At 43.1% G+C, this 24,437-nt stretch overlaps 1 protein-coding gene across 1 annotated transcript in view; it reads left to right on the top strand.

Moving 5' to 3' along the window:
• The window catches only part of CDHR3 (cadherin related family member 3), a 36,042-nt gene extending 11,950 nt beyond the window's left edge, over positions 1-24,092 (top strand). Inside the window, exons 7-19 of the mRNA XM_026059035.1 lie at positions 2,663-2,811; positions 3,730-3,919; positions 5,564-5,729; positions 7,219-7,318; positions 7,463-7,561; positions 9,532-9,758; positions 11,482-11,653; positions 13,571-13,815; positions 16,552-16,733; positions 18,144-18,157; positions 19,879-19,910; positions 20,821-20,869; positions 23,719-24,092. Of these exons, the coding sequence (XP_025914820.1) occupies positions 2,663-2,811; positions 3,730-3,919; positions 5,564-5,729; positions 7,219-7,318; positions 7,463-7,561; positions 9,532-9,758; positions 11,482-11,653; positions 13,571-13,815; positions 16,552-16,733; positions 18,144-18,157; positions 19,879-19,910; positions 20,821-20,869; positions 23,719-24,092 (1,999 nt within the window). The remainder of the gene's footprint in view (positions 1-2,662; positions 2,812-3,729; positions 3,920-5,563; positions 5,730-7,218; positions 7,319-7,462; positions 7,562-9,531; positions 9,759-11,481; positions 11,654-13,570; positions 13,816-16,551; positions 16,734-18,143; positions 18,158-19,878; positions 19,911-20,820; positions 20,870-23,718) is intronic.
• Positions 24,093-24,437: the final 345 nt, after the last annotated feature.

Here is a 24,437-nt window from a genome sequence, read left to right as displayed (position 1 = left end):
AAGGATCTGGACCTTGCTGGGGAAAGGCCTGGAGAATCTGATGAAACAGGAGAATGAAATATTAGAAAGAGATACAGGGGTTTTTTGCTACTTATTTAATACTTGAACTTCATGGGTGGAATAATCAGTTAGGAAAGGTTAACGACTTGCTCCATGTTACTGTACTGCTACAAGCAGGAGGAATACGCATCGCAGTGCCAACATTTGCACATTGTATTCTAGACTGATTATTTCCTCCAAATGTTGCCATTTCTGTTTATTTATCCTTACGTGTGGAATGCTAAAGGAGCTCTTTTAAATATTTATCTACTTGTTCAATCAGTGAAAGCTGCAGTGACTTCAGCATCCATAACATCTAAGGTGTAAGGCTCAGTTCTTATGTGGCAAAAATAATGCCTGGTATTTGTTTGAATTTTCTCCCTTTTGGGAGCCAGAATTTCTACTGACACTACAGACCAAAAAGAGAAGCTCAAACAGTTTAAAGAGCTTGACATTAAATTATACTTCATGAGCTGTCCTTGCTATGCACATATATCCCCTCTCCCCTGCTAAAATGGGAGCTGCACGCTGGGACTGTGTATTTTCTGACACTAATAATTAGTGCTGTGAGGGGAGTGGGGGAAACTTGACAAGTTAGCAAACCTTCTATATTTTCTCCTGATCAAAGCTTTCAAGACTGAAGTTTTAAGGGGTCTTTTAAATTGTTCCCATAGTATATGCAAGCGCATCTGTTTTTGGTGTTCACACTGCATTGGCATTCAGCCTTTTGAAAGTCTGGCTGTAAAATGAATGGAAAACTTTTGGACTATGGAAAACAAAGGAGAAGACAAAAAAACAAACATATGCTTCCTTCTTCATTACATTACAGTGTCTAAAAGAGCTGCTTGAACCATCTTGTGCAAAGGCAGTGGCAGGCTGCAGATAGATTGACAACAGGACACAGCCCAGACGTGGTTGTATAGGAAGTGGCCCAAACTCCTGTGCAGCTGTGCTAGCACCCGCTGCTACGGGAACGTGCTTGAAAATGTCCTACTTCTTCATAAGAGATGCAGTGGGGACAGGACAAGGGCCCAGGCCGGGCCCGGGGTCCTGGTCCTACCGGGCAGTGAAGGGGGGCTGTTTGCAGGGAGGCTGGCGTGGGGGTTCCCCAGGGGTCTGGGGATGTCCCCCATCTGAATCAAACCCATCAGAGCCATCCCTCCCATATTGCCCTGCAATCAGAGACGGGAGGAATTTTGGGGTGGCATTTTTGGTAGCTGTGAAAGAGACCTGCTGCTACTTGTTTTGTTTCTGAGTGTCTCAGGAAGGAGCAACAGGAAAACAAGGCAGGAAGAGACTCAACAGCAAGAGTGAGACAGAAAATTAATACACTGGCTCCACAAGCTTCAAAGACTCCGTGGTTGCTTCCGGCTGGAAGTTGGGTGTTTTTACTGAGCAAACCCTAGATGATTTCTCTCTTGTATGCCTTCCTCTTGTCATATGAGCTGACACAACAGTTGGAAATATTGTGTCTTCTTAACCATTCTTAAAATTGAAAGTGGAGGCCTGGAGACGTGGGATCTTCTGTTCTGGCTCTACCATTCTCTGCTCCAAACGTTATGAGCCACCCCATTGATGCTGGCTTTCAGAGGGCAATGAAGGCCCCACTGCTTTCCTCAAGCTGGGGACTGCAGACTAGGCCATGAAGTAAGGGATGGCATAGGAAGTTTAAAATGTGCAAAAGGATTCAGTCTTGAAACACATTCATGCTTTTCTGATTGTTGAACACCTACAACTCCCTTTGATTTCTGTGAGCAGAAGATGTGTGTGTGTGCACACGTGTGTGTGTATATTTCAGTAAAATAAATCAGTCTTCACTTGCACAGCTGTTGTGTGCTCACCCATGCCTGCTTTTGCACGTGGTTCAGGTACCATAATTGCATACCTGGGTACCCATGTGAACAGGCAACTGCAATCATTATAGGCAATCCTGCACGATTGCCTGCCAGACTATATCTGATCCATAAACTCAACCACTTCATGAGAAATGTGGGAGTACTGGTGTGCCAAGCAACTGCAGTAATGAACCATTTTCTCTGTGTACAATGAATCAGAGAGTCAGGTGTTGCTGGCAGTGCTGAGCATGTGCACCTGGGGCACAGTGCTCCCTCCTGCCTCCACCTACCGCAGGGGCAACCTGAAACTTTTCATTAATACTGTTGTCCCCCCAAAACCCCTATCATTCATTCCAAAACAATTAATTATATTACAGCTTCTGTTTTTTTTGTTTTTTTTTTTCCTCCTACAAAATGACGGAATTAAAGGAAGTGGCTTTGCAAGCTAGTGGCCCTGTAGGGAGATAGACTGCATGTCTGAACACTTACTACCCCCTTCCATCTTCAGCTTCCATGATTCAGTGAATGTCAAGTCACTTTTACTGTTAAAAAGTTACAGGGAAAGGGAAGGACACTTACTTGTGTGTCTGTAATGCTTTGTGATCACATCCAGCTGGCAGAACCAGTGACTCAGATGTTTACCCTGATGTGTGAATAGCTTTGAAGCCATCTCTGAGCCCAGCGTGGCCACAGCTCTGCTGCTACAACTGGCTGCTCAGCTACATCTGTGACCAGCTGCGCTTGCAAACACAGACATGCCCTTTGCTGAATTTTCTTTTCTCTTGTAGAAAACAAAGAATCTACCAGATTCCAGAGGAGCAAAGCCCGGGGACTGTTGTTGCCAATATAACAGCTAAAGATCCTGATGATGAAGACTTTCCCAGCAGACTTTTCTACAGTATCCAATCTTCCGAAACATATTTCTCCATAAATCCATGTAAGACAAGCAAAAATGTGCCTTCTGACATCTTAAAAACAGGCATACCAGGGCTGGGAAAAGAAAGCTTTTGCCTGAGTTTTAAGCTGGCTTACTTTCTTCTGTGGTCACCCATATAAAGAGAAAATGCTCAGTACATACGTTCCTAGGGTCAAATTCTTCGGTCGGCTGACTAGGATTCAACAAGATATCCTGGAGAGGGTAGACCAAAGGTGACTTACTGGTAAATATTGACTTACTTCTGGATGACAGTGGTCCCTTTGGCAGATGTAAGATCAGCCTTATTCTTTTTAATCTCTGAGGATTGTAGAGACCTTTCTGGGGCTCTTGCAACAGCTACAGATAGTTAGACCACAGGACATTCCCATTGTTTCCCTCCTGCTGGATAAGCACATGTGGCTGTTGGGGGTTCAGAGAGGTGCGGCAGAGAAATCTCTGACACTGGGATCTGCCCTGTGCAGGCAGGCATCTTTGTTACCTTCTGAGGGCAACTCCTGTCTCTCCTGCGCTCTTTAGATTAGCTCAAAGTGGTCAGGTCACACCTGGAAGATGCCCTGTGGAGCAAGGCTGAGCTCTGCCCTAGCGCTGAGACACACAGCAAGGGAGATTCGCTACGCAGGTTCACCGTGCTGCTTGAGCTCCTCCACAGGCCAGGTGGTCCAAAAGAGGCAGCGCTAACATGCTGGCCCTGCTCTACTGCTCCCTGGGGTCCCTGGGTTGGCTGCCCCAGTGCCCTGAGCTTTTTACTCTGGGGTGAGCATACAGTGACTGCTCCCCTGATCTGCTCTTGCTTTAGGACTGCTTAGCACCAGCTCTTCTGCATATATGGGAGATATAACCACTTTCCACGCTCTCTGCTGAGGCCCCCAAGGGTCCTCCAGATGGTGAGTGTCTAAATTGCGGTTCCTCTCGGCCTAGTGACTGGCGTGGTGCAGGTGGCCAGGAGAATCGACCGAGAAGCCCTGTCGCTGCGGCTTAACCCCAATATCTCGGTGATCGTGCGTGTGGAGGACAGCCCCAGCGGAGGTCAGGCCAGTGAAATGGAGATCACGATTATTATCGAAGATCTCAATGACAACCCGCCAGAATGCAATCCTTCTACCTTCAGGTACAGCCTTCGAGCAGCTGCGTATACCCAGACCAGCGTCCAGCCCAGGGTGCACTGGTCAGAGTCCCCAGTCCTAGAGCTAGAGGTTCAAAGGGACATTCCTCATGAGCCTTTAAGCTCAGTGCTCACTGTAAGCATCTTAGGGCACAACATTCAAATCTCTGTCTTGTTCAGACTGGAAATTTGGACGGAAAACATTGTATCGTTAGGTACTTTATTTATGTTTCTCTTCAGGTACCACATCCCTTAAGATATCAGAGCCATGTGTTGTGTAGAGTTACTTTTCTGACCCATACGGAACAAGCCTCCTTCTTTCTCACTTTATGCTAAGCTATGGGGAATCATTCCCCTTCAGAAAGCCTTCCAGACAGTTTTGGGGCTGTATTTTAAACTTCCTGAACTTTTTTCTAAATCTCTTCCTGTTTATCTCCATGTTTCTTGTCTAGTGCATTCTGTAAGGTCTTCAGAGCCCAGATATCCTCCTGTCTTCTCTGTGCGTGGTAACTTACTCATGGACTTTGCTATGGCTGTGTGTGCTGAGACATTTGGGATGATCAGCTAGTTTATATTTGAAGTTGTATGAGAGGAGGATGTGCCATTATTCCCATTTAACAGATGAAATGTGATGGCATAGAAAGACTGATATCAAAATTGTCCTGTTTGAAGCATTCAGGGTGCCTCACAGACTTCAGGTGCACTTTTGGTAGTTTGACAGTCCTGCATGTGAGAAACCAGAGTCTCAAGCCGAGATCTGTATCATAACGCATCAGACCTGTGCAGAGAGGGATTTCCAGTTAGTGGTTGTCTGTTTAAATTGCTTGCTCAGTGGCTAATTTAAATGCCTTGCATTGAAATCACATAATTTTATGGAGCAGCAGTTCTTCAGAGCACTGCTTGGTTACTACATCCATGACACTAAACACAAGAGTCTATTTAATATCCAGTTGTCATTCAGATCATAACTTCAGCTCACATTATGATCTGAATGAAGCAAAGATCTTCAGGGAAAAATGTGATCAGCTAATTAAAGAACTAGTCATACAGAGACTGTACAAGGGAAACAAAATCAGGGCTTAAGGATATTTCAGTTAGTTCTCCTATAGTTTTTCATGTATAATTCTCTAGATTAAAAAATAAAACTGACATCTATCTCCCCCCTCCCCCATCCCCCCGATTCCATCATGTGCATCACAGTGACATTGCCTATGTCAACAGAAGGGCCAGAAATTCTAGTTTCAAAAAATAGCAGAATGGGTCACGTATTAGTTAAGGAGAAAAAAATGAACATCTCAACAAGAAAACATTACAATGTACTGAAGAACTGTTTAAAGGTTTTTAAAAATACGAATTAGTAATTGAACTAGTTTTGAATGTTAAGATCTTGAGGCAGCTTCTGAAGTTAGGATGAGTTCCAAGATTTTGGGTTGGATCTGGCTAAATGTTTATGTCCTTCCCATTATATAGAGCTGTTATCCACCACAGCATATGGGTCAGATTCAAGGTTGCCTCATCAGCTGTTGTCTATTTAGATCTAGGAAATAGATCTGAAAATAAAATGGAAGTCAATGTTTTGGCATGTAATATATAAAGAGCTTAAGAGAAGAAATGTAAAGAACTGATGGGAAACATGTTTCTTTTAAACAGGGAAGAGAGAAATGAAAATACTACTTTTGGGATATTTCTTCTTGATCTTAGAAATTTCTGTAAAGATATTGATGTTGATCCACCAAACAATCTATTTAATTTCACTGGACTATCTGGTTTTGGAAGCAATAAATTCGCTCTGGATTCCATGTCTGGAAGACTTGTGGTCAGTCATTTATAGCTTTATGTTAGATAGATAGTCTTATTTCAGGAGCTAACTTTTGAAATATTATTAAGGGCATTTCTTATTTTGAATTCATTTTCTGTTCAATAAAAAAGAATTAGTGTAATTCATGTCAAAGGAGTATGATGTGGAAAATGACTGCTTTGACAGGATGTGAACTATGTACCTTTTGATAGGATGCTTTGTATGGATTTTGGACAATTTGGTGAACAGAGAGCTGTTTCTCCAGTTCTTAATCTAAGTGCTAGATATGACTGAAAAAAATCCTTTTTAGGGAGTGTGAAGCACCAACTTTGATATCGATAAGCAGAGAAAACTGATGCCATTTCATACCCATTTATTCAGGCAGACCACAGAAGATCCTTGCTATTCAGCATGAAGAACTGAAACACTTGAGAAACCCCAGACTGAGTAACTACTTCCCAGATCGATTGATCAGAATTGTAAAGGCACTTAGAGTGGTAAATTTTCACAAAAGCAGGTGGGATTTGCACCTGTGTGATTTTGCGTGTCAAAATTTGGGTGCCTTATGCTGATAGCTGCTGTCATATTTGCAGTGGCCACAGCTCCTGCCAGCTGTTGGACATGTACAGTGGTGGTTGTTTTGTTGATTTAAAAAGAACAGTGGCCAAATAAAGAAAAAAGGGTGCCGATTACACAAACTAGTGAGTACACAGGCATTCCATCTAAAAGAGGAGAGTGCTATAGGATGAATAAAATGATTTTGGATGTCTTTAATTTTTGGTCTGAGGTATAAATATCAATGACCACTGTCCTTAGCTTCATCTTCCAACATAAAAAACATTTCCGTGGCTGCACAGGATATTATTGTCATTACCATGTCTGTGTAACACAACAGGCTGTCTGAAGCGTCATGTCTCTCCTGGAATTTCCCTAAAGAGGATAAGCTGTGGCTGCACATGCTTTAGTCCTGGAAGCCCAGCGTTTATAGGGCTCCTCCAGAGAGCCCAAGGAAGTAGGATTTAAATCTTTGTGTGAGTCACTGTTTCAGTAACAGCTTTTTCCTGGATAAACACTGGTGGCTGAACCTGACACCTTTGAGGCAGGTCTGCAGGCATGATCTCAAGCAGTAACTGCTACTATTTAGCAATAGCAGATCCTTGTTGAGCCAACACAGGGCTCAGTAAACAGCCCGTTTATCACAAATGCTTTGAATTCACCAGGTAAAAGGCCAAGACCTTTTGCTCCAAATGGTACGACTTCCTGCACTCGCGGCACAGATATGTTCTTGGCAGAGGGAGGCAGTTTTGAATTGCCAAGAGACAGCGGAGAGTGAACATGAAATTCAATGTCCTGTAATTGACTATAGCCTATATAACTCCTATATGGCAATTCTATACACCCAAGGGAGATCCCACTCACAGATCATTGAGAAAAACTAATCACCACCATGTGTATTGCAACTTTATGTAAAGAAGTATAAATACAACTGTGTTTCTTTTTAATTTAGATGACGGAAAGTATTGATTTAGAAAACCCAGCTAATCTAGGAGCTGAAATTTTTTCTTTGACTGTCAGGGTGCAAGATATTGCCTGGCCTAACTACTCAAGCAAGTATCCCCTTTACATTTTTGATGTTTTCCTGTGCTGGAACAGCATGGAGAGAGAGGAATGCCATATGTATTTTGAATATATGCATGAGAAAATTTCACAGTCATACATAACTCTGATTTAATCTTCTGTTATATTTCCAGATATCATCTACATTTACATCAGGATAAAGCCAGTGAATGAATTTTTTCCAGTCTTCAGTAGTTTATCATATGAATTTAATGTTTCAGAAATTACTAAAGGTACAGTAAGTAGCACCTACATGATAGAAATAATGATGTCATGTTGATAAGCACATTTTTGCTCCAAATGTATTTTTATTTAATTGAATGAGGAGAATGGCTCAAAGTCCCAGTTTGATTGGGGTTGCACTATACAGCCACCTTGTACCCCTAAATAGACAGGACTGGCAGCAACTCCAGTGGTACAGATGGAAGCTGAGACACAGACAAATCCAGCAAGTTGCACAAGAAATCTGTGACAGAGCCAGGAACTGAACTCAGATTTCTTGTTTTAGATCATCTTTCTGTTCTTGATAAATTAGCTTTTCAAAAGGATCGCAATGATGTAAAGAAGTCACTATAGATGGTGGTGCAGATGAGAGAGGACCCCCTTGGCTGAGGCCCTTCCCATCCCTCGGTGAGTCCCGCATCTCATGACTTTGCAGAGTGGTGCGGCGGCTTCTCAGCTCCTCAGTGAGTGTCATGTGCCTGGAGGGACTGCCAGCCTGCTCTGTGCTGCGCTGCTTGGTGCTCAGAGGAGCTTGGCACAGGGGGGCATCTTCCTCAGCTTCAGCCTCTTGCTGTGGCCTCTCCCTCATACAATCTAACACAGTAAACACAGACCTTCTGTCCCAGGACCTGACTTACTATTTTTTTTTCTGTTGGCTGAAAAAAAAAAGAGAGATCTTTAGATATGAAAAATGCCAAATAAATCTTGATACTCATTCTGGACTTCCTAGGATCATAGAAAACTGAATGTGGAAGGGACATCTGGAGGTCTCAAATCCAGCACCTGCTCAAAGGGGGGTTAGTCTCAAAGTTAGACCAGGCTGCTTAGAGCCTTGTCCAATTAGTTTTGAAATCTTGAAGGATGGAGACTCCACAGCCTCTCTGAGCTCCTGTCACAGTTCAGCAACCCTCATTCCAGACAATTTTTTCCTTATATCTAGTTGGAAGTTTCCATGTTGCAACTTATTCCTGTCTGTTGCCTGTTGTCCTTTCACTGTCCACTTCTGAGACGAGTCTGTCTTGGTCTTCTCTATTATCACCTTTCAGTGGAGGGCAGCAATGAAATCCCCCCATTTGCCTTCCCTCCTCCGGGCTGAACAGCCCCATTCCAGCAGCCTCTCCTCGTGCAGCCTGTGCCTCCAGCTCCCTGCCATCTCGCTGCTCATCCACTGGCCTTTCTCCAGTTTGTTCATGTCTCTGTCATACTGGGAGGTCCCAAACTGGTCACAGTTTTCCAGATACAGCCTTGTGAGTGCTGAGGAGAGGGGAACAACCACTACCCATGATGTACTGGAAATGCTTTTATTAATACTGCCCAGTATGTGGTCTCCATCACCCAAGGGCACAGTGCTGGTTAATGTGTTGTTCACCAGGACTGCCTGCCTGTTAAGTCACTCCCTTACATGCACTGACATATCCTGAATATCCCCAGGCCATATGGATATAGTTAGGGTTAAATCCATGTCTGCAGAGATGGGTGTGCACAGTCCCATCTTAGTCCTCCCAGTGCACAGCACTATCATTTGTAGCTTACTTTATAAATGTTCCCTATGAAGGTAATTCAAGCTGCCTGTTAAACACCCTGGAAGGAAGAGAGGCAACTGCATTTCAAGGTGGACAAAAAGAAAGCATCTTGTTCCTCCTACCCAAGATAGCATTTGGCCTGCCACAGTGTGGTAATTAGTGTGTGTCAATGCAGGGCTCTGGGGGTGGTCCTCACCGTCAAAGCACCTCTGTTGTGGTTCTCTGGACTCCTCACATTTTGGTATTTGTTGCTAACAGGCAAGTCTATACATGGGAGAGCTGTAATAGAGCATGATAACCTAGTATTTCTCACACCTTTGCTTTACATTTTTTGGTGGGAAACACCAGAACAAATGTTTAGTTACAGTTTCATCAAGGTTTGGTATGAACAAATACTCTGTACTTCCTTTTCTTCTAAGTTTAAAATGTTAATAAAATATGGATTTTCTTTATTTCAGCTGGATCCAGCATTGGAAAAGTGAATGCCAGAGACAAAGACTGGCCACCCAGTGCCATCACTTATTCCATTGTAGCTGGAGGGGGCACCAGGGATTACACAAATATATTCTGGATCAACCCAACCGAAGGAGATGTGAAGATCTTAGCTAGATTAGACTATGAAACCACTCAAAGATACCTTCTCACAGTACAGGCCTCAGACCAAGAGAAGACTGCAACAGTATCTGTGAGTAAACCCACTCTGTTTTTCCCCCTTTATCTACATTTTTTTCTCTTCTTCCTGACAAGAACAGTAAGACATTGGGCAAAGTGCTTTGGTGTGTATAAAGCAAGTTCACCCCTGCACAGGGCTCTATATTAATCAGATGAAGGAGGTGGTGTTCATTCAGTCTTGATTTATTTCTTACAAAAGGATTAAAGCAATATTTTTATTTTTTTAACTCTGTGGTATTTGTCTTTCAGACTTTTTTATTTTACCTTGACAGTAAAATTGTTTTCTGTGTCCTAGACAACATAAGGTATTCTCTATGGCTACACATATACCAGAAAATAGAACAGGGACAGGGTCTTGAGGACAAGTAGCACAGCCTAATTGCATCTGTGCTTAGCACCAAGTCTTTTCTGGACCTCAGATAGTGCTCCTGTGGCTATTAAGCATACTTATAATTTTGTGTGTGTCCTTTTTTCACATCAAAGTACCTGCAGTAATGTGAGGACTGTGTTGCAGCCCACCAGAAGTGTGTTTTCATGATGTGAGACAGAGGGAATGTGCTGCATACTTGAGGTATGGGCTGAGGGCCTGTGTAGTTTGTTAGAATAATATCTGAGGGGCCCAGAATGGGACAGCCTTGTCGATGATCTCTAATGGGGGTGGACCCTGACACATACCATCTGCTGGCAGAGACCTAGTTTTGTCCCAGACAGTGCTATCTGGCACGAGCCAAGAGTATGCCAGGGACCATGGTATCATTAAACAGTATGGTTGTGTTCAAGCTTGCTCCCTAGAGCTATTCTATTTAGAAAAATAGATGTAGGTGGTGTATCCACAAAGGCATTTGCAATTATTCCTTCCGAAGAATCCCAGGCTTCTTCACATACTTTACTGGTTCACGTCTCCTCTGTGAGGACTGCCTTGCATTTGATTTTTGCCAAATAGACATCTGTTGGATGGGATACAGGAATTAGGCCTGCTTTTTTATTCCAGACAACCACCATCCACTGAGAAGCTAGGAGAGAAATACTTTATCTCCTTATCTCCTGTAATGTTTCAAGGTGGTGGTTAAGGAAAACGTAGCATCAGGAACTCATAATGATGATGAGTTTATCTGTTGGTATATTAAAGATCAACAAACGTTAGAGGAAAAAGCTTATGAGAGGGGTAGCCTCCTTCTCCCAGGTGGCTAACACCAGCTGGCATTAAGCACAACTGGCTCCAACCAGTGTGCCCCTCGCCTTGCAGAAGGCCATTACCAGCATTTCTTTCTCTCTGGGAAGGGTCAATCTATAGGGAGTGTTCCTTCTTTCCATGGATCACACTCTGAATTATTATTAAATGTGCTAAGAAGCCTAACTAATGACTGTGAAGCAATTTGAGACCTTTGGAAGGAAGCTTAATGAATATGTTCTACTATTATTATTTCTCATTCTTATTATGACACACTTCAGGTAATTCAAATCGTCAGACAAATCAGAAAAAAAAAAGTGGTCTTATAACATGATTCAGGTTAAGGAACCTGTTCCCAAAGGAGTACTGATCACAACATGAAAAGGAAGTCAAACAATCATCAACATTTTCTGGTAGAAACCAGATTGGAAGGGAGTTTCTTTGCTCTTCGACAGCTGTTTGTCAAAAGAATGAAAAGGGCAAAGCCAAACAGCTTCTGAAGCCAATTCAATTCTGTCTTAGCACAGTGAAGGCATTTCAGCTGGTTATTGCTCTTTTCTTTCAGGTAACTGTCAATGTTTTGGAAGTAAATGATGAAGAACCAGTTTGTTCACCCAATTTCTACTCATTTCAAATCCCAGTTAGCTTAGCTGTTGGGACTAATATTAATGGCTTCAGGATTGTATGTCAAGATCGCGATTCTGATCCCAGGTCTTTCCGTTACTTCATTAATGAAGGTACTGTGTCACAGTGTGTGAGCTTGGAGCAGCGCAAAAATTCTTGAATTCTGATGGCTCGCTTGGATTTGTAAATAAAAGTCTAGCACAGTTTATGTGCTACTTTTCATGGAGAGTTCATGATGATCTCCAGTTTTCTCGTATCATTATTTTGTCTCTCCCCAAGTTGGCTACTGGTGCTACCACCCAGAACCATGCCCTTGCAGGTGTGGATTGCCCACCACATTAGTTACTTGATGATGAAGTGTAAAATTGACATGGACTTCTGTGGAATGAGCTGGAATGACATGCAGGGTCAAATTTCGCTTCTAGTTACAGCTGAGTAAATCTGGAGAAATCTGTGGTGATTTCTGTTACTCTGCATCTCTCACCTTTGGATGTTGGTACCCTATTCAAAACTACTGTGTAAACCTGTTTGTCCCCATTCCATGCTGTATGCATTAAAATCCCACTGTAAGAACATGTGTTTCAACCCAGTGATCAACTTCATCCACTCAGAGAAACACTAAGGCAGGGGATGACATTCAGCTTCACAAAAAAGGGAATGTGCTTTCTTGGGGGAATTTCTTTTTTTGTTCCTGAGATGATTACTGAGAAGGAGTGAGCAGATTGTTCAGGTGCCAATAAAGAGCTGTGAGCAAAAAAAGAGAGAACTTCTGTCCTATTCCAGCCCTTTAATGCTGCAGAGGAGCTCTGCCTCAGCATTGCTTACCAGCAAGCCCACAGAAAGGCTTTGTTTAGATCAGTAAATCAGGGTCAGGCCACAGGCCTCAGTATTGGTCCCCACTGCTGAAGTGTTAAGTTTGGTTGCTGGTGTGATTTAGGTCTATGCCAAGCAGCATGTTTCTGAAGAGAGCCTGGGCATTACTGAGGGACCTGGGACTTTGCCTGGCAGCGGCTGTGTGTGGGTCCTCTGGTGCAAAGGCTGAGGGGGTTTGGCTGCACGGACAGGCAGCTGGCCTTTGAGCCAGAGACCAGTCGCTGGCCCCTTTCATGTAGTAGCATAGACATGGCCTTCTAGGTCCCTTCAACTTCAATTCTGGAGCTCTTCAGGGCAACAAGAGCAAAAGCAAAAACACATCCAATGCCTTTACATGGGTATGATCTCTCCTGCGTGTGGTCTGCCCACAGCGTAACAGCCAGGGCTGGCCTACCTACAGTCCAAGCCACTCACAGATCTCCTGAGATCAAGTCAGATAAGTCTTACTTACACCCAACTTAACAATCAGTCATGTGAACAGAAAAAGAGCAGATTGCGGTGCCAGACACACCACGCTCCACTCTGGTCCACACAGCAGCCCACAGTGCAGACAAGTCCTGGTCTGATTTGTAGGTGGATATTCCTACTGCAGAAAATTAACCCCCCTCAGTAATTAGCTATCTTCTGGGGACTTGCCAAAGGCTGTGCAGTGTGCGTTTTGGGCAGAGGAAGAAGCCATGGAGAGATGCTGGAGGTGGACCTGCTGGGAGTGGCCGTGTGATCTGGAGAGCAGCTCCAAGGACACCTCAACTGTGGGAAAGTCCCTGTGGCACCATAGGGATCTTGTTCTGGCTCAGTGCTGCTGTTTCTTGACTGACCTCCAGGCCGTAAGGCCAGCTCGTGCAGGTGATGTCAGGGTCTCCTGTTGTGCACCCTATAGGACTGAACCATTTCCACAGCCTCATCTTAGCTGTGAGGCCCTGGAGGAGCTCTTACTCCATATTTTAACAGTTTTATGACTGTATTATTTTATATAATAGTCAAGAAGATCAAGCCATTCTTGTCAATGATACCACACAGGTGTAAAGTGATCCATAACAAGTTGTCAACAGAAATTGATCTTTTTGCTTGTTTCAGGCATTTATTTTAATGTGGAATTGTTTTTCTCTTTTCTTCCTTCTCTTGATGTTACTTTGTTGTTTTGCTACCACTTGCAGGCAACGTGAACAATCATTTCACCTTTTCACCAAGTGCTGGCTCCAACACGTCTCGGTTGATTCTTGCATCTAGGTTTGACTATGACAGTGGTTTTGATACAAACTGGATTTACAGACTGCGTGTCTATATAACAGATGACAATTTGCTGTCTGCCAGGGACAAAACTACAGACTTGATTAAAACTGGAACAGTTACTTTAAGCATCAGAATTATCCCAAACCCAACTACTGTCATTACCACTACAGTAAGTTCACTGAACTTTGTACCTAATCTGCTGTTCTTTCATGGGCTAATCTCCATGGGAGTTGAGAAAGGAAGGTAGATATATGCAAAAGGAAAACAAAAAAACTGTAGTGGGTCCGGTGCTGGGAAGTGCTGAGCCCTATGTTCTTACACTAAAGCTAATGGTGGTTAATATGTTCCCTGTTGTGAAGGACTGGTCCCAGGTACAGACTTGCAACTTATCTTTTTTATTTTAGTTTTTAAAACAAAAAGGGCAAGTATCTAAAGGACAGGCACTCTGCCATTACCATGTAACTGGAAAGTTAAAGGTTTTGGAAGCTTTATTAATAAGGACAGAGTAGGGGTTAACCTTTGCCTAGAACATTAAAATGAGTTCATGCATTTTGCAGGACCTCTGTTTTATTCTCAGCTAGTCACTACTTTGGCTGCCTTGCACTTCTACATGCTTCTTTAGAGTGGGACACAAATTAATCTGTAGCTACCAAGGTCAAAATAGGCAACAACAAGAACAATAGGAAATCCTCATCACATGGAAGGGACATTTTTCCATCATTGAGGTCACCCTAACATAAAACTTTGACCGGACTGCCAGGAACTGAAGTAGCTCTGCACATCCTCAGTGTGTCGCTGAGGTTTCAGCAGGTTTCAGACAGGTGACATCGCAGGTATGGGACAGGGTCTTTCCTAAGCTCCTGTACCTGTGGTGCTCCACAGCTGAGCCAGGGAAGTCTGCACAGCTTTTGGCAGCCAGAGGGGGCTCCGGCTTTGCACCCTGATCCGGCAGTTGTTGTGGAGCGGGGGGGCCTGAGGCCAAGTGATACCGGCTGCTCATCGGCAGCACTATCCCAGGCAAACTCTGGCTTTACAGTTTCCATTTTGGAGCTGATTTCCATCAGGCTGGTGCAGGTTATGAGGAGAGCCTGTTTTTGTCCTGCCTGCAGAAGCAGCACAACCTGAGGGGTACAGAGCGCACTCTGCCCCCATCCTGGTGCTCTTCCAGGTGCAGATCGCTTCCTGCACCCCTTGCCAGACCGTCTATCTGTTGTCCAGAGTCCCTCTATTTTCTGCCCTGACTGCTGATGGCATTAGCCTTTTCTTCCTCACGCACAGGAATGAAAATACGACAATGCCCATGAAGGGATAAAAGAACTATTAACTGAAAAACTATCTGATCTGCTAAGGCCTACCTGTAACTGAGCCAGAGCCAGGGGATCCTGCACACAGAGCACATGAAAGTCTGAAAGCTTTGTTATGAAAATGCTTAAGTCCAAATTTGCAGACTGATTAATAACCCTATTATTATCTAATGCTCTGTTGGGAAGGAATAAATGGTTTTCTCACAGCCTTCTCCTCCCCCTACTTGATGTGGGAACAAAAAGTTAAGCTAACAAAACTTATTCTGCATTTCTTCCCTGTGCTTTACCACAGCTACAATACAGTCTAGACTGCATACCACAGCCTTAAATCTGCCTCCCTGGAGATATCAGCCTTCCACTTTCAGACTATTTTCCAGAAGAGCACTTTCATTACAGCATCTGCTTATCTCACTACTAGTTATGTGTGTTCAGTGTAGTAACTTGGTGAAACGGATGCTGGAAGGCTTGTGGTGTACAGAAGGATCCCCGTCACCAAAAGTCACTCGTGACTTCGGTCCCAATGAGATTGGAGTGATGGTGGTGACATTAAGATTATTTTAGAGTTTCTTTAATGATATACCCAGCACTACTGACTGACAATAGATCACTCTTTTAACAGTTACTGATAGTATTAGACACAGTCAAACCCTGTCCACCTACTCACCAATTTTTGCTAGAATATACAAGTTAGTTTAAAGTTATCACTAGACAGAGAACAAACAGAAACTCTATTGATTTTTGTATATAATATAACTACAAATGTATTACAGAAAATAAAATAAAAACTTTGGCAGATGATTAAAACTCACAGTGTGAGATATACTACACTAGGTATTGACCGAGGTAGAGTAAAGGAGTCATTTTTGACCTGCATGAGGTTACTGTCACGATGGGACCCTAATGAATGAGCTGCTAGCTCCAAGTGATGTGCCAGCTCAGAGCACTGTCTCCTGGCACATGGGACGATCTGGGAGCTCACAGCTGCTCAGAAAGTGTGGTTCTCCCTTCTGGAAGAAGTCACAGGGAGAAAAAAAAAGGAGTTTCATTTATTTTTATACAATAACCCAACTCCTCAGCATTCAACTCCTCTTACGAAGGGAGCTGAATGATCACTGCAGTGAAGATGACCTACTTCCAGTTTTGCCTTAGGTAACTAGAAACCATTATCTCAGTAATGGCAGTATTCCCTTAACTTCCTTATCCTCAGACTGCTCTCACAGCTTTTGAGGCAACCAGAGGCTTTTAAACACCATCGCAGTGTGCATGTTTTAACATAAGACATTGAAACATGATCAGAAACCTCCTTTTTGCATTGTGGGTGAGCTTCATTTCACCTGCCTGTAATTGCCCCAAGAGCTTGGTGGTCCATCTCATCAGTCATCTGAGCTGCCTCAGCAGTCAGCAGAGCAAGGTGCTTGGGCTGAATCACCGTCTCCAGGAGACACTATCTCCCTCTGCTGATTATCCAGGGCGCCCTGGGGGGAAGCTTGGGCCTGGTGCCTCCGTGCAGAAGTTAAGTTAAGCAAGACGAACAGCACTGTCGGTATCAATACCTTACAAGAATGCAGCATCAGGGAATTTTTCCTGTTTTGTTTTAAAAGCCTGGCTTTACTCTTGTGACGAAAAGGGAAAATCTCTATTCGGAATCAGCGTGGTACGTGCCATTCGTCATCACCCTCGGCAGTTTACTGCTCTTTGGACTACTAGGGTATCTGGTGCTGCTGCTGGCAAAATGTGTCTGCACTCGCTGCCCTCCAGCATGCAAAGCAGACAACGCTCCACTGTGAGTCCTCCCAAATGTCATGCTGGGGTAGTACCTAGAAATACCTGTTAATGACAAAGATAACTGAGGCTTCCGAGAGGTAGTGAAGTCTAGGCTCTGAATATTTTATAGTGGTATGTCCTTTGCTGTAATAAATGCTATTACTGGCTACAATGATATTCGGTGTTAAAGATATGAAATCAAGGAAAAATGTCGATGGATTTTTTTTTCCTTTTTTTTCCTAATTATAAAGTTTAAGTCTAAGTATAAAGTTTAAGTTTAGCCAAATGCATTAGCTGAAGGTAACTGTGTAATTAATAATTATTACCTGTAAAGACAGCTAAGCCTGTAAAGCCCAGTCAGAGTCAGCACCTGGCTGTGCTGAGCACAAATACAAATGTACGTGGGTGCCCACTCCAAGGGAATTTCCCGTCTCAGGAGTTACCATGTGCATAGTTCTTCCTTTTAGCTAAGGATCTCAGAGTCCTTTTCAAACACTGGTGCTAATCTCAAATTCTTTATTCAGACCAAAATTCTGCAGATTTCTTGGAGTTTTGCCCAAGTGCATTGCAAGGCTCTGGCCCATAAAGCTTCTTGGTAGCTCTAATTACTCTTGCTTGCCAAGGAAGCACCTCGGAATAGCTTTGCTTCCTTCTGGGAAGCTGTAGAGATCCCCAAGGACTGCTTTTTTTATGGGGCTTGAGTCAGAGTGCCTACAATTGACATTTTACTTCACAAAACAAAGGTGAGCAGAACTTTAAGTGAAGCTATTCTTGGGCTTAAAAAAAAGTATTCTGTAAGTATTCTCAGGATTCGGACTGAAATTCAGAAAGTATGGTACATTTTTTAAGAAAAGAGGTAACATATGACTGTGATTATAATTCAAATGGTGTGTGGAAGAAATTTAGCAATTTGTGATAAAATGAAAAATGACTGTAGTAGCATATAGCCTGGCTATTGTTATTATTGATTAATGGGTCAAGTGATTCATTGGCATTTAGGTTTTCCCATTAAAAAGCAATTTTTATATTTTCAGATACACTTTAAATCTTTCAAATATTTTAAAAGGTATTATCTGAGCACAGGAGATCCAACAAATTGACCTTCCTATAGCATGGAACTAGATGAAAATAATGCTTGAAAATATAATTTTCCAGATTATATAAATCCATCATGCTATCACTTTTTTTTAATATTATCACTTTTTGGAGAAGTGTTAGAGCAATACTCAGGGCTGTTTTGCTGTTCGGGAGCAGCATTAAATGTTGCAGGCATTCACTGAAAACAAAAGCATAAACCAAACAAATCAAGCAAATCCCCAAACTCAAGGAAGCAGATCTTTCTTGCCAAGTGAAGAGAACAAATCATGATATTCTTATCTAGGCAAAAGTCTGACATTTGTTAACTACACTCTTTTTTTTGTTGTTACAGGATAGATGCTCCAGGTGTGTATCTCTTTTCTATATTTTAATACTTCTCAATAACACCTTGTTTACTAGTCAGAGTAAAATTTGTAAATCCATTTCCAGATAAATAAATTTGGCTTAGTACAAGAGTGCTCTGATTAAATATCCTGGCTGATTATGGGAGGCCAGCCTAACTGATTTCATGATCCTTTTGGTCTTCAAATCTGCTCAACTATTAGGTAAAAACCAAATTCATACTAGCCTGACATTCTGGCATGGATATGCTATTTCACACATATGCTACCTGTTAAAAAAGTAATTCCATTTCTCAACAACTGCCTTCAAGATCCCTCTCCTCTCTAATTCCCTGTTCTCTGATCCCCTTCATGTTCTCCCTTGAGCCCATTACTTTGTACACCCGAGAATTTATTTTCCAGTATCAGTGTTTTTAAAGGGGTTATAAAGGGGTATAAGTTACACATAAAAAAATACAGTGTTTTTAAAGCAGCCATGTTTCGTTTAGTCCCATAGGCTTTCCTCTAGCAAGCATGGTTTATATCTTCTTATTAAGAATCTGCTTTTATAACTCCCTCTACTCAGTGACTATCTCCCAGCTTGAAAAAACACAACTAACAAAACTCGGCAAAATTGGCCGTTCTCTTGATTGCCCAGTTTGAGACATCTCAGTGTTGGCTGGTTTCCAAAAAATGGATGCCTGGTGCTTTCTGAAAAACTGGTTCCCAAATTTTGGGCGGCAAAGGCCAGACAGAGCAGGTTTCCCGTGAACGCTCAGGTTCAGGCCCATCTGCCACATTTTGGAGGATCACATACCCAGGTGTGAAGCCTGCTGGTGGACAGACATACTGTTCTCTAAAGGAAGGACATTAAGCAAATTGGCAAGGAGTGAGTGAGAAGAAATCATAGCAACTAGCTGGGTATCATCCACAAATCCATGCTGTCGAGATGCCCGTGGCACTGCTGCTGTATTTGTTTGCATGTGGGATGAGTTAATTGTGTGGTAAATTCACACATAACCAAACTGTTCTTCAATCTGAATTTTACTTGACTAGATTTGCAGCACTTCCCTGTTTTGTCTCCAGATGAATGTTTGACTGCACACGCTTTGCAAGTACAAACATTCATGGGGGAAAAAAAAAATCTACATTTCTAGTTCAAATATCCCCAAAGGTGAAATTTGCTTCCTGGTAGACAGCCAGTCCGAGGCCCGTGCAGCACAGGAGTCCTCAAAATACAGCTTGAACGGGAGTTATGCAGTGCGCAGACCTGTGCTGGCTGCCTGGTGCTGGGGAGGGGGAGGAATTTCACCCCTGAAGCAAACTTCATTTGTAACATTTTGGAACGAGTGGCAGCCAAAAAAGAATTATTCACTGAACAAATGTGTGAATAAGTTTCCATAAAGACCACATGTGAATTTCTATATCTGTTCATATTATTTAGAAAGGAAAATTTGTTAAAGAAACTATTGTTATTTATTCATTACTGAAGGAATAAGACTTTTCAAGGCTAAACTTTTCATTAGTGATTGGCAAATGTGCTTTCTTAATCCAAAATATTATGAAGGAGTCTGGTTTTCAAATAGTATTAGGGATCATTCTTTGAAAGGAAATAAGGCTCATCTGAGATGTCTCAGATGTTGAGTACCAAACATCTCTATCTGTTTGGGGAAATCATGGCTTTAGTATCTACAGTCACTGTCAGAAAAATCTTCTTCTTTACAATATGCATTTTCTTTCCCATAGAAAAGAAGAAACCTAAGAGAGAAGTGGTATTGGTAAGTACTGCCAGCCTCAAGACTAAAAAAAAAAGTTTTGTCCACCCCGTCACACAATATGACTATAGAACCCTTTAAATGAAAGATGTCTGTTTCCCCAAGAAAATATCAAAATAACAAGGGAAGAAAGGACTGCCCCAAAATGCAGAACTCTGCTGCTCAAACTGGCCTCTCTGGAAGCAACACTGGGGGAGTGCTGCTCACATACGTTTTGGCCCCTTTTCTTCCAAGAGCCAAATTCCCCATCTTCTCTGGTACCCTGTATGTGGGAGGCCAGACAGGCTGTGCCTGGAGCAGTGAGAAAGGAGACCGCTGCAGCCAAAGGGGGAGGAGGACAACACGCCCCAGCTTCACTAATACCAGTGTTACACTGCTGAAATGCCACCGACTTCTGCAGTTACTCCTGAGCTGTGGGAGTGTGAGCAGTAAGTGTACCCAAGTGTACCCAAGCTGCAAAAAGTTTGGATCTGCTAAGCTGTTTGCAGCGAAATGCTGTGTTTACTTCCTGTGTAATAGATGTTTGCTCCCAGATACAGAGCATCTCAGGGCTCCTTCTCTTCTCAAAGGCATAAAGGCTGCAAAGTGCTTTCAAATTGAACTCTCCCTCCCCAGGTTCTTTAGCAAGGGGATTACCAGACCTCTTCAGGGTGGAGATGACCCTCTTGTGGTTACACATGTGGAGGCATTTAGCATGTCAGACTTTATTACTTCACCTTTGAACATCCAGTAGCAACACTCTACACCACAAATGGCTTTTGTTGCCAGTTCTGATTAAACTCAGCCTGCAAGAATGTGATATACAGGTCATACAAATCTGCCTCCATCCATGTAGGTCAGCATTTCCAAGTCACTGCTCCTTCTTGCTTAACTAATTCACAGGATTCATTTCACATATTGTCTCTCTTCACAGAAAATGACAAAGCTAAATACTGTCTTTGATGGAGAAGCCAGAGACCCAGGTAATAAAAAGTAATTAACAGTGGATATGAATATTTGGCTTGAAACAAACTAGATTCATTGACTTAAATATGGTTCGACATTTGCTTTTCATATTTCAGGTTTGCTGTTTTCAAGGAGAATAGGAGCTATATTTCACAGATAGTGAAAATCAAGACAGTGCCCTAATAACGTTTTTAATGGTAAAATATACTTATGTCCCTTGAAAGCATACATCCAATGGCTAGGTTATGCGCTGCTCCTCTGACAAACTGACTGTATGGATCTGGTACTGTGGGGTGGGAAAGGAGGGCGGGAGGGAAGGAGGAATTTGCTCCAAGCCTCCTGCTCTTGTGCTGACACGCTATGTGGTTTCACCCTTCCCCGCCTGGGTAATAGCCAGCAGATTAATGTAGCCGCCAATGTACCCACTCCATCTCCGAAAGCTCTCCCTGGCAGCCCAGCAGGGGGTGAGTTACTTGCTCCTGTTCATCCCTCCTCTCTTGTAGCAACACTGCATTGCTCACATTCATCTGAGGCTTAGACATCACTCGCTAGGGAGGACAGGGAAAACCACTTGCTTTTGGATGCACTTATGGTGGCATCAGCTACCAAGCATGTCACCCTGGAAAGCAGGAACCCTCCAGCTATGCTAACTCTGAGTTGTGCTTAACCAGCTGGGCAGTTGGGAAGTGCGAAATTGGGGCAAAAACTGGAAACAGCAGGATGGCCCAGGAGGTGCAGTGTTGATCCCCTTCCCCGCACGGAGGCTACCACCCTCTGCAGCAGGGTTCATTGCAGAGAAATGTTTTTTGTCAGGGTCGATTCCTCTTATCTCAGCCCCCCGAGCAGCATGCCCCGTGGCAAGCCCATACTGCAGGGCTTGCTCTAGCCATGTAGCCTGGCATTAGTGGCCCAGCTCTACACCTAGAGGCTAAGGGCCCCCAGCATAGAGGGGCTGGCAAAATAAGACACTATCAGTTAAAACAGGTCCTCAAGAAATAGTTCTGAAGATAGGCCTGAAACAGTGGGTCTAGAAATTATTCAGAAAAAGGCCGGCTTTTTTCAAGGCTTGGTCTCATCTGGCCAAATTTCCACCCAACTGCCAGCACCTTGTGTTTCTTATTAGCTGTCTCTGGGCTCTCGAGGGCCTTGAGCTAATAGGAAACACTAGGCACAGGGACTTCAGTAGCATTTAGGCAAATAAATAGGACCTACTGTGCATTTAAGTCTATCCACAAGGCTGGTTGAGGCGACTTCAGTCCAGGCCTAAGCCCACTTGCTACTTATAAAGAGAATCTGAAGGGATGGGCTCCAAAGTCCATACATTTTTCCATATGTAATGGCATTTTAAAAACATTAGGCATGGACATTCCCTGGGCCACTTCAGGAGCTGCTTCCCAGCGTTTTGGCAGGACAGTGGATGTTTTTTTTCCTTAGCAGACCTGAGCACACCAGACTTATGGATATCTGGGCCCATCCAAACTGCACCCCAGTGCAAGGGCATTTGTGTCAAACATGAGCATTAAGTTATAACACAGCATTGTGGTGTCAGCAGAGAAATGTGTGCTCCCCTTTTCTCCCCTGTCCCCTCTAGGGCTCATCCCAAACCCTAAAGGATCAAATGCTTGCGGTTTGGAGATGAGGTTTAATAACTCCCAGGATATTATCTATTGAACATGATTAGGAGGGCTGCTCAGGACCTGCTTCCTGATCTGGGCTGCTTTAACATGCCTGCCTTATAAGTAGTCATAAAAATAATAGGCAAAGAGATCCAGTTTCATCTTTAATTGCTCAAATAGTGTTACTGTGTCAGAAAACATTAATTCTCATACAAACTATAACATGTAGTAACATGTAACCTCTGTTTCTTTCCAGGCCTTAATGGTCTTTTGTTTGTCCAACATTAATAATGTTTAATTAGAAGAAGTGCCACTATAGCTTCTGATTCTCTGTCTGTTTAGCAAGAGGCAGTAATTTAGACTATGAGGCAATCACACTGGATACATGGCAATTTTTCTTCCTGTCTCTAGGTAGTAAATGAACTGAAAGAAAAGATACTTGTTTTCAGTGTAGAGGTAGAAATTACTTGCAAAATCTTAAGAGGGCCAGAAATATTTATAATAAGAAAAGGTAGCAATGTATGCTAAACAACCAAAACTTATGAGTATTTTATATATATGAGGGAAGCATGTACTTGCATTAACAGAAAATACACATTATTTCACTGTATTAATGACTTGTCTTTTGAGACAATGTTTACAGCAAGCCTTAAGAAAAGCATTCAGTGCAAATTGTAAACTGATGCATACAGCTAAAATCTGTGGGGTTTCCAGATTGTAGTGCCCTGGGTCACCGTGGACAACCTAACATGGTCCACAGGATGTCTGTAGCATATGGTGCTGCTAGCAGGTGTTGCTCTGCTAAGCAGGTAACACTACTTGAAAAAATAGGCACACATGTATACAATGGCCTTTCCTAGCACAGGCAAAGGCAAAAGTTTGGGGAGAGCTAGTCATAACAACTAAGGATTATGTATGAGTTTGTTATACTGATCATGTAAACCAATATTAGCCCTAATCTGGATACAGGTATAGGATGAGGTCCTATTTTAAATATTCCTTTTCTTCAACTGTAAAGCCAGTTTTGTATTGATGGATGGTGTCTCCCCTGAGAGACTGCTACGGCTCCCAGGTCCCTCACGCCCACTGGAGGAAAGGAGGCTTTCCCTCTCAGGGCTACCTTCCCAAACTGATCTGATTTTCCAGGTGCTTTGCGTTTCCAGTTTCATCCCCATCCTGAGGAGAACTGTCATGTCTTAATCTGCTAAAGCAGGAACGATTTTAATTGCTTGTGTTTTCTCCCTTGCAAGTCACAGGCAAAATGTATGAATTCAATACGCGGTCGGGTGCCCGAAGGTGGAAAGAGACCAAGGAGCCCCTTCAGCTGGCTCCAGTTGTGCAGGTAACATCAAGTGCCACAGAAAATGGCGGTGAAGGGAAAGACAGAGCAGAGACTCCAAGCAAAAAAGAAACTACAGAGAAGAGGAAAGAGCCAACAGCAGAAAGAAAAACGGCTACCAAGCCTTCAGAAGGGCAAACAGAAACACCAAGCGAGGATGGGCAGAAATTAAATAAGCAGAAAGAGGAGTCTGCAAACCAGGGGTTATCCTCACCAAACCGCCAGGACAAACTACTAACTTCCCCTCCCAGAATGAATGTTGTATTACCATTAAGCCACCCTTAAAGCACAGTGCATGAGACTCTGAGGAGCCTCCCAAGCAGACAGCAGCTCCTGCTCTAAAGAGCCAAAGAATCACAGATGCTGACAGATGCTGTTTTCTCTATATGTATCTTAGCTGCAAAACATTAGGTGGCCACTGCTGTGTAAACTGGATCCAAAGGCAGAAACAAGCTGGACTTAACCTTTGCTATGTGCAAATAAGACTGGGAGAGAAGGGAAGGTGTCATGGTAGTTGGTGCAGTGATCTAGGCCTAGGATCTAGAATAAATGCAGTCTCCCTGCTTCTCCGAGTACAAAGACAATTTCTGCATAGAGTGGAGGAGTCAGTAGCTCCTTGAAAAGTGGAGG

This window comes from Apteryx rowi, unplaced genomic scaffold (assembly GCF_003343035.1).
Source record: "Apteryx rowi isolate R43461 unplaced genomic scaffold, aptRow1 scaffold_151, whole genome shotgun sequence".
Classification (NCBI taxonomy): domain Eukaryota; kingdom Metazoa; phylum Chordata; class Aves; order Apterygiformes; family Apterygidae; genus Apteryx; species Apteryx rowi.
The sequence above is the reverse complement of the archived record's forward strand: the minus strand, read 5'-3'. Positions and strand labels throughout refer to the sequence as shown.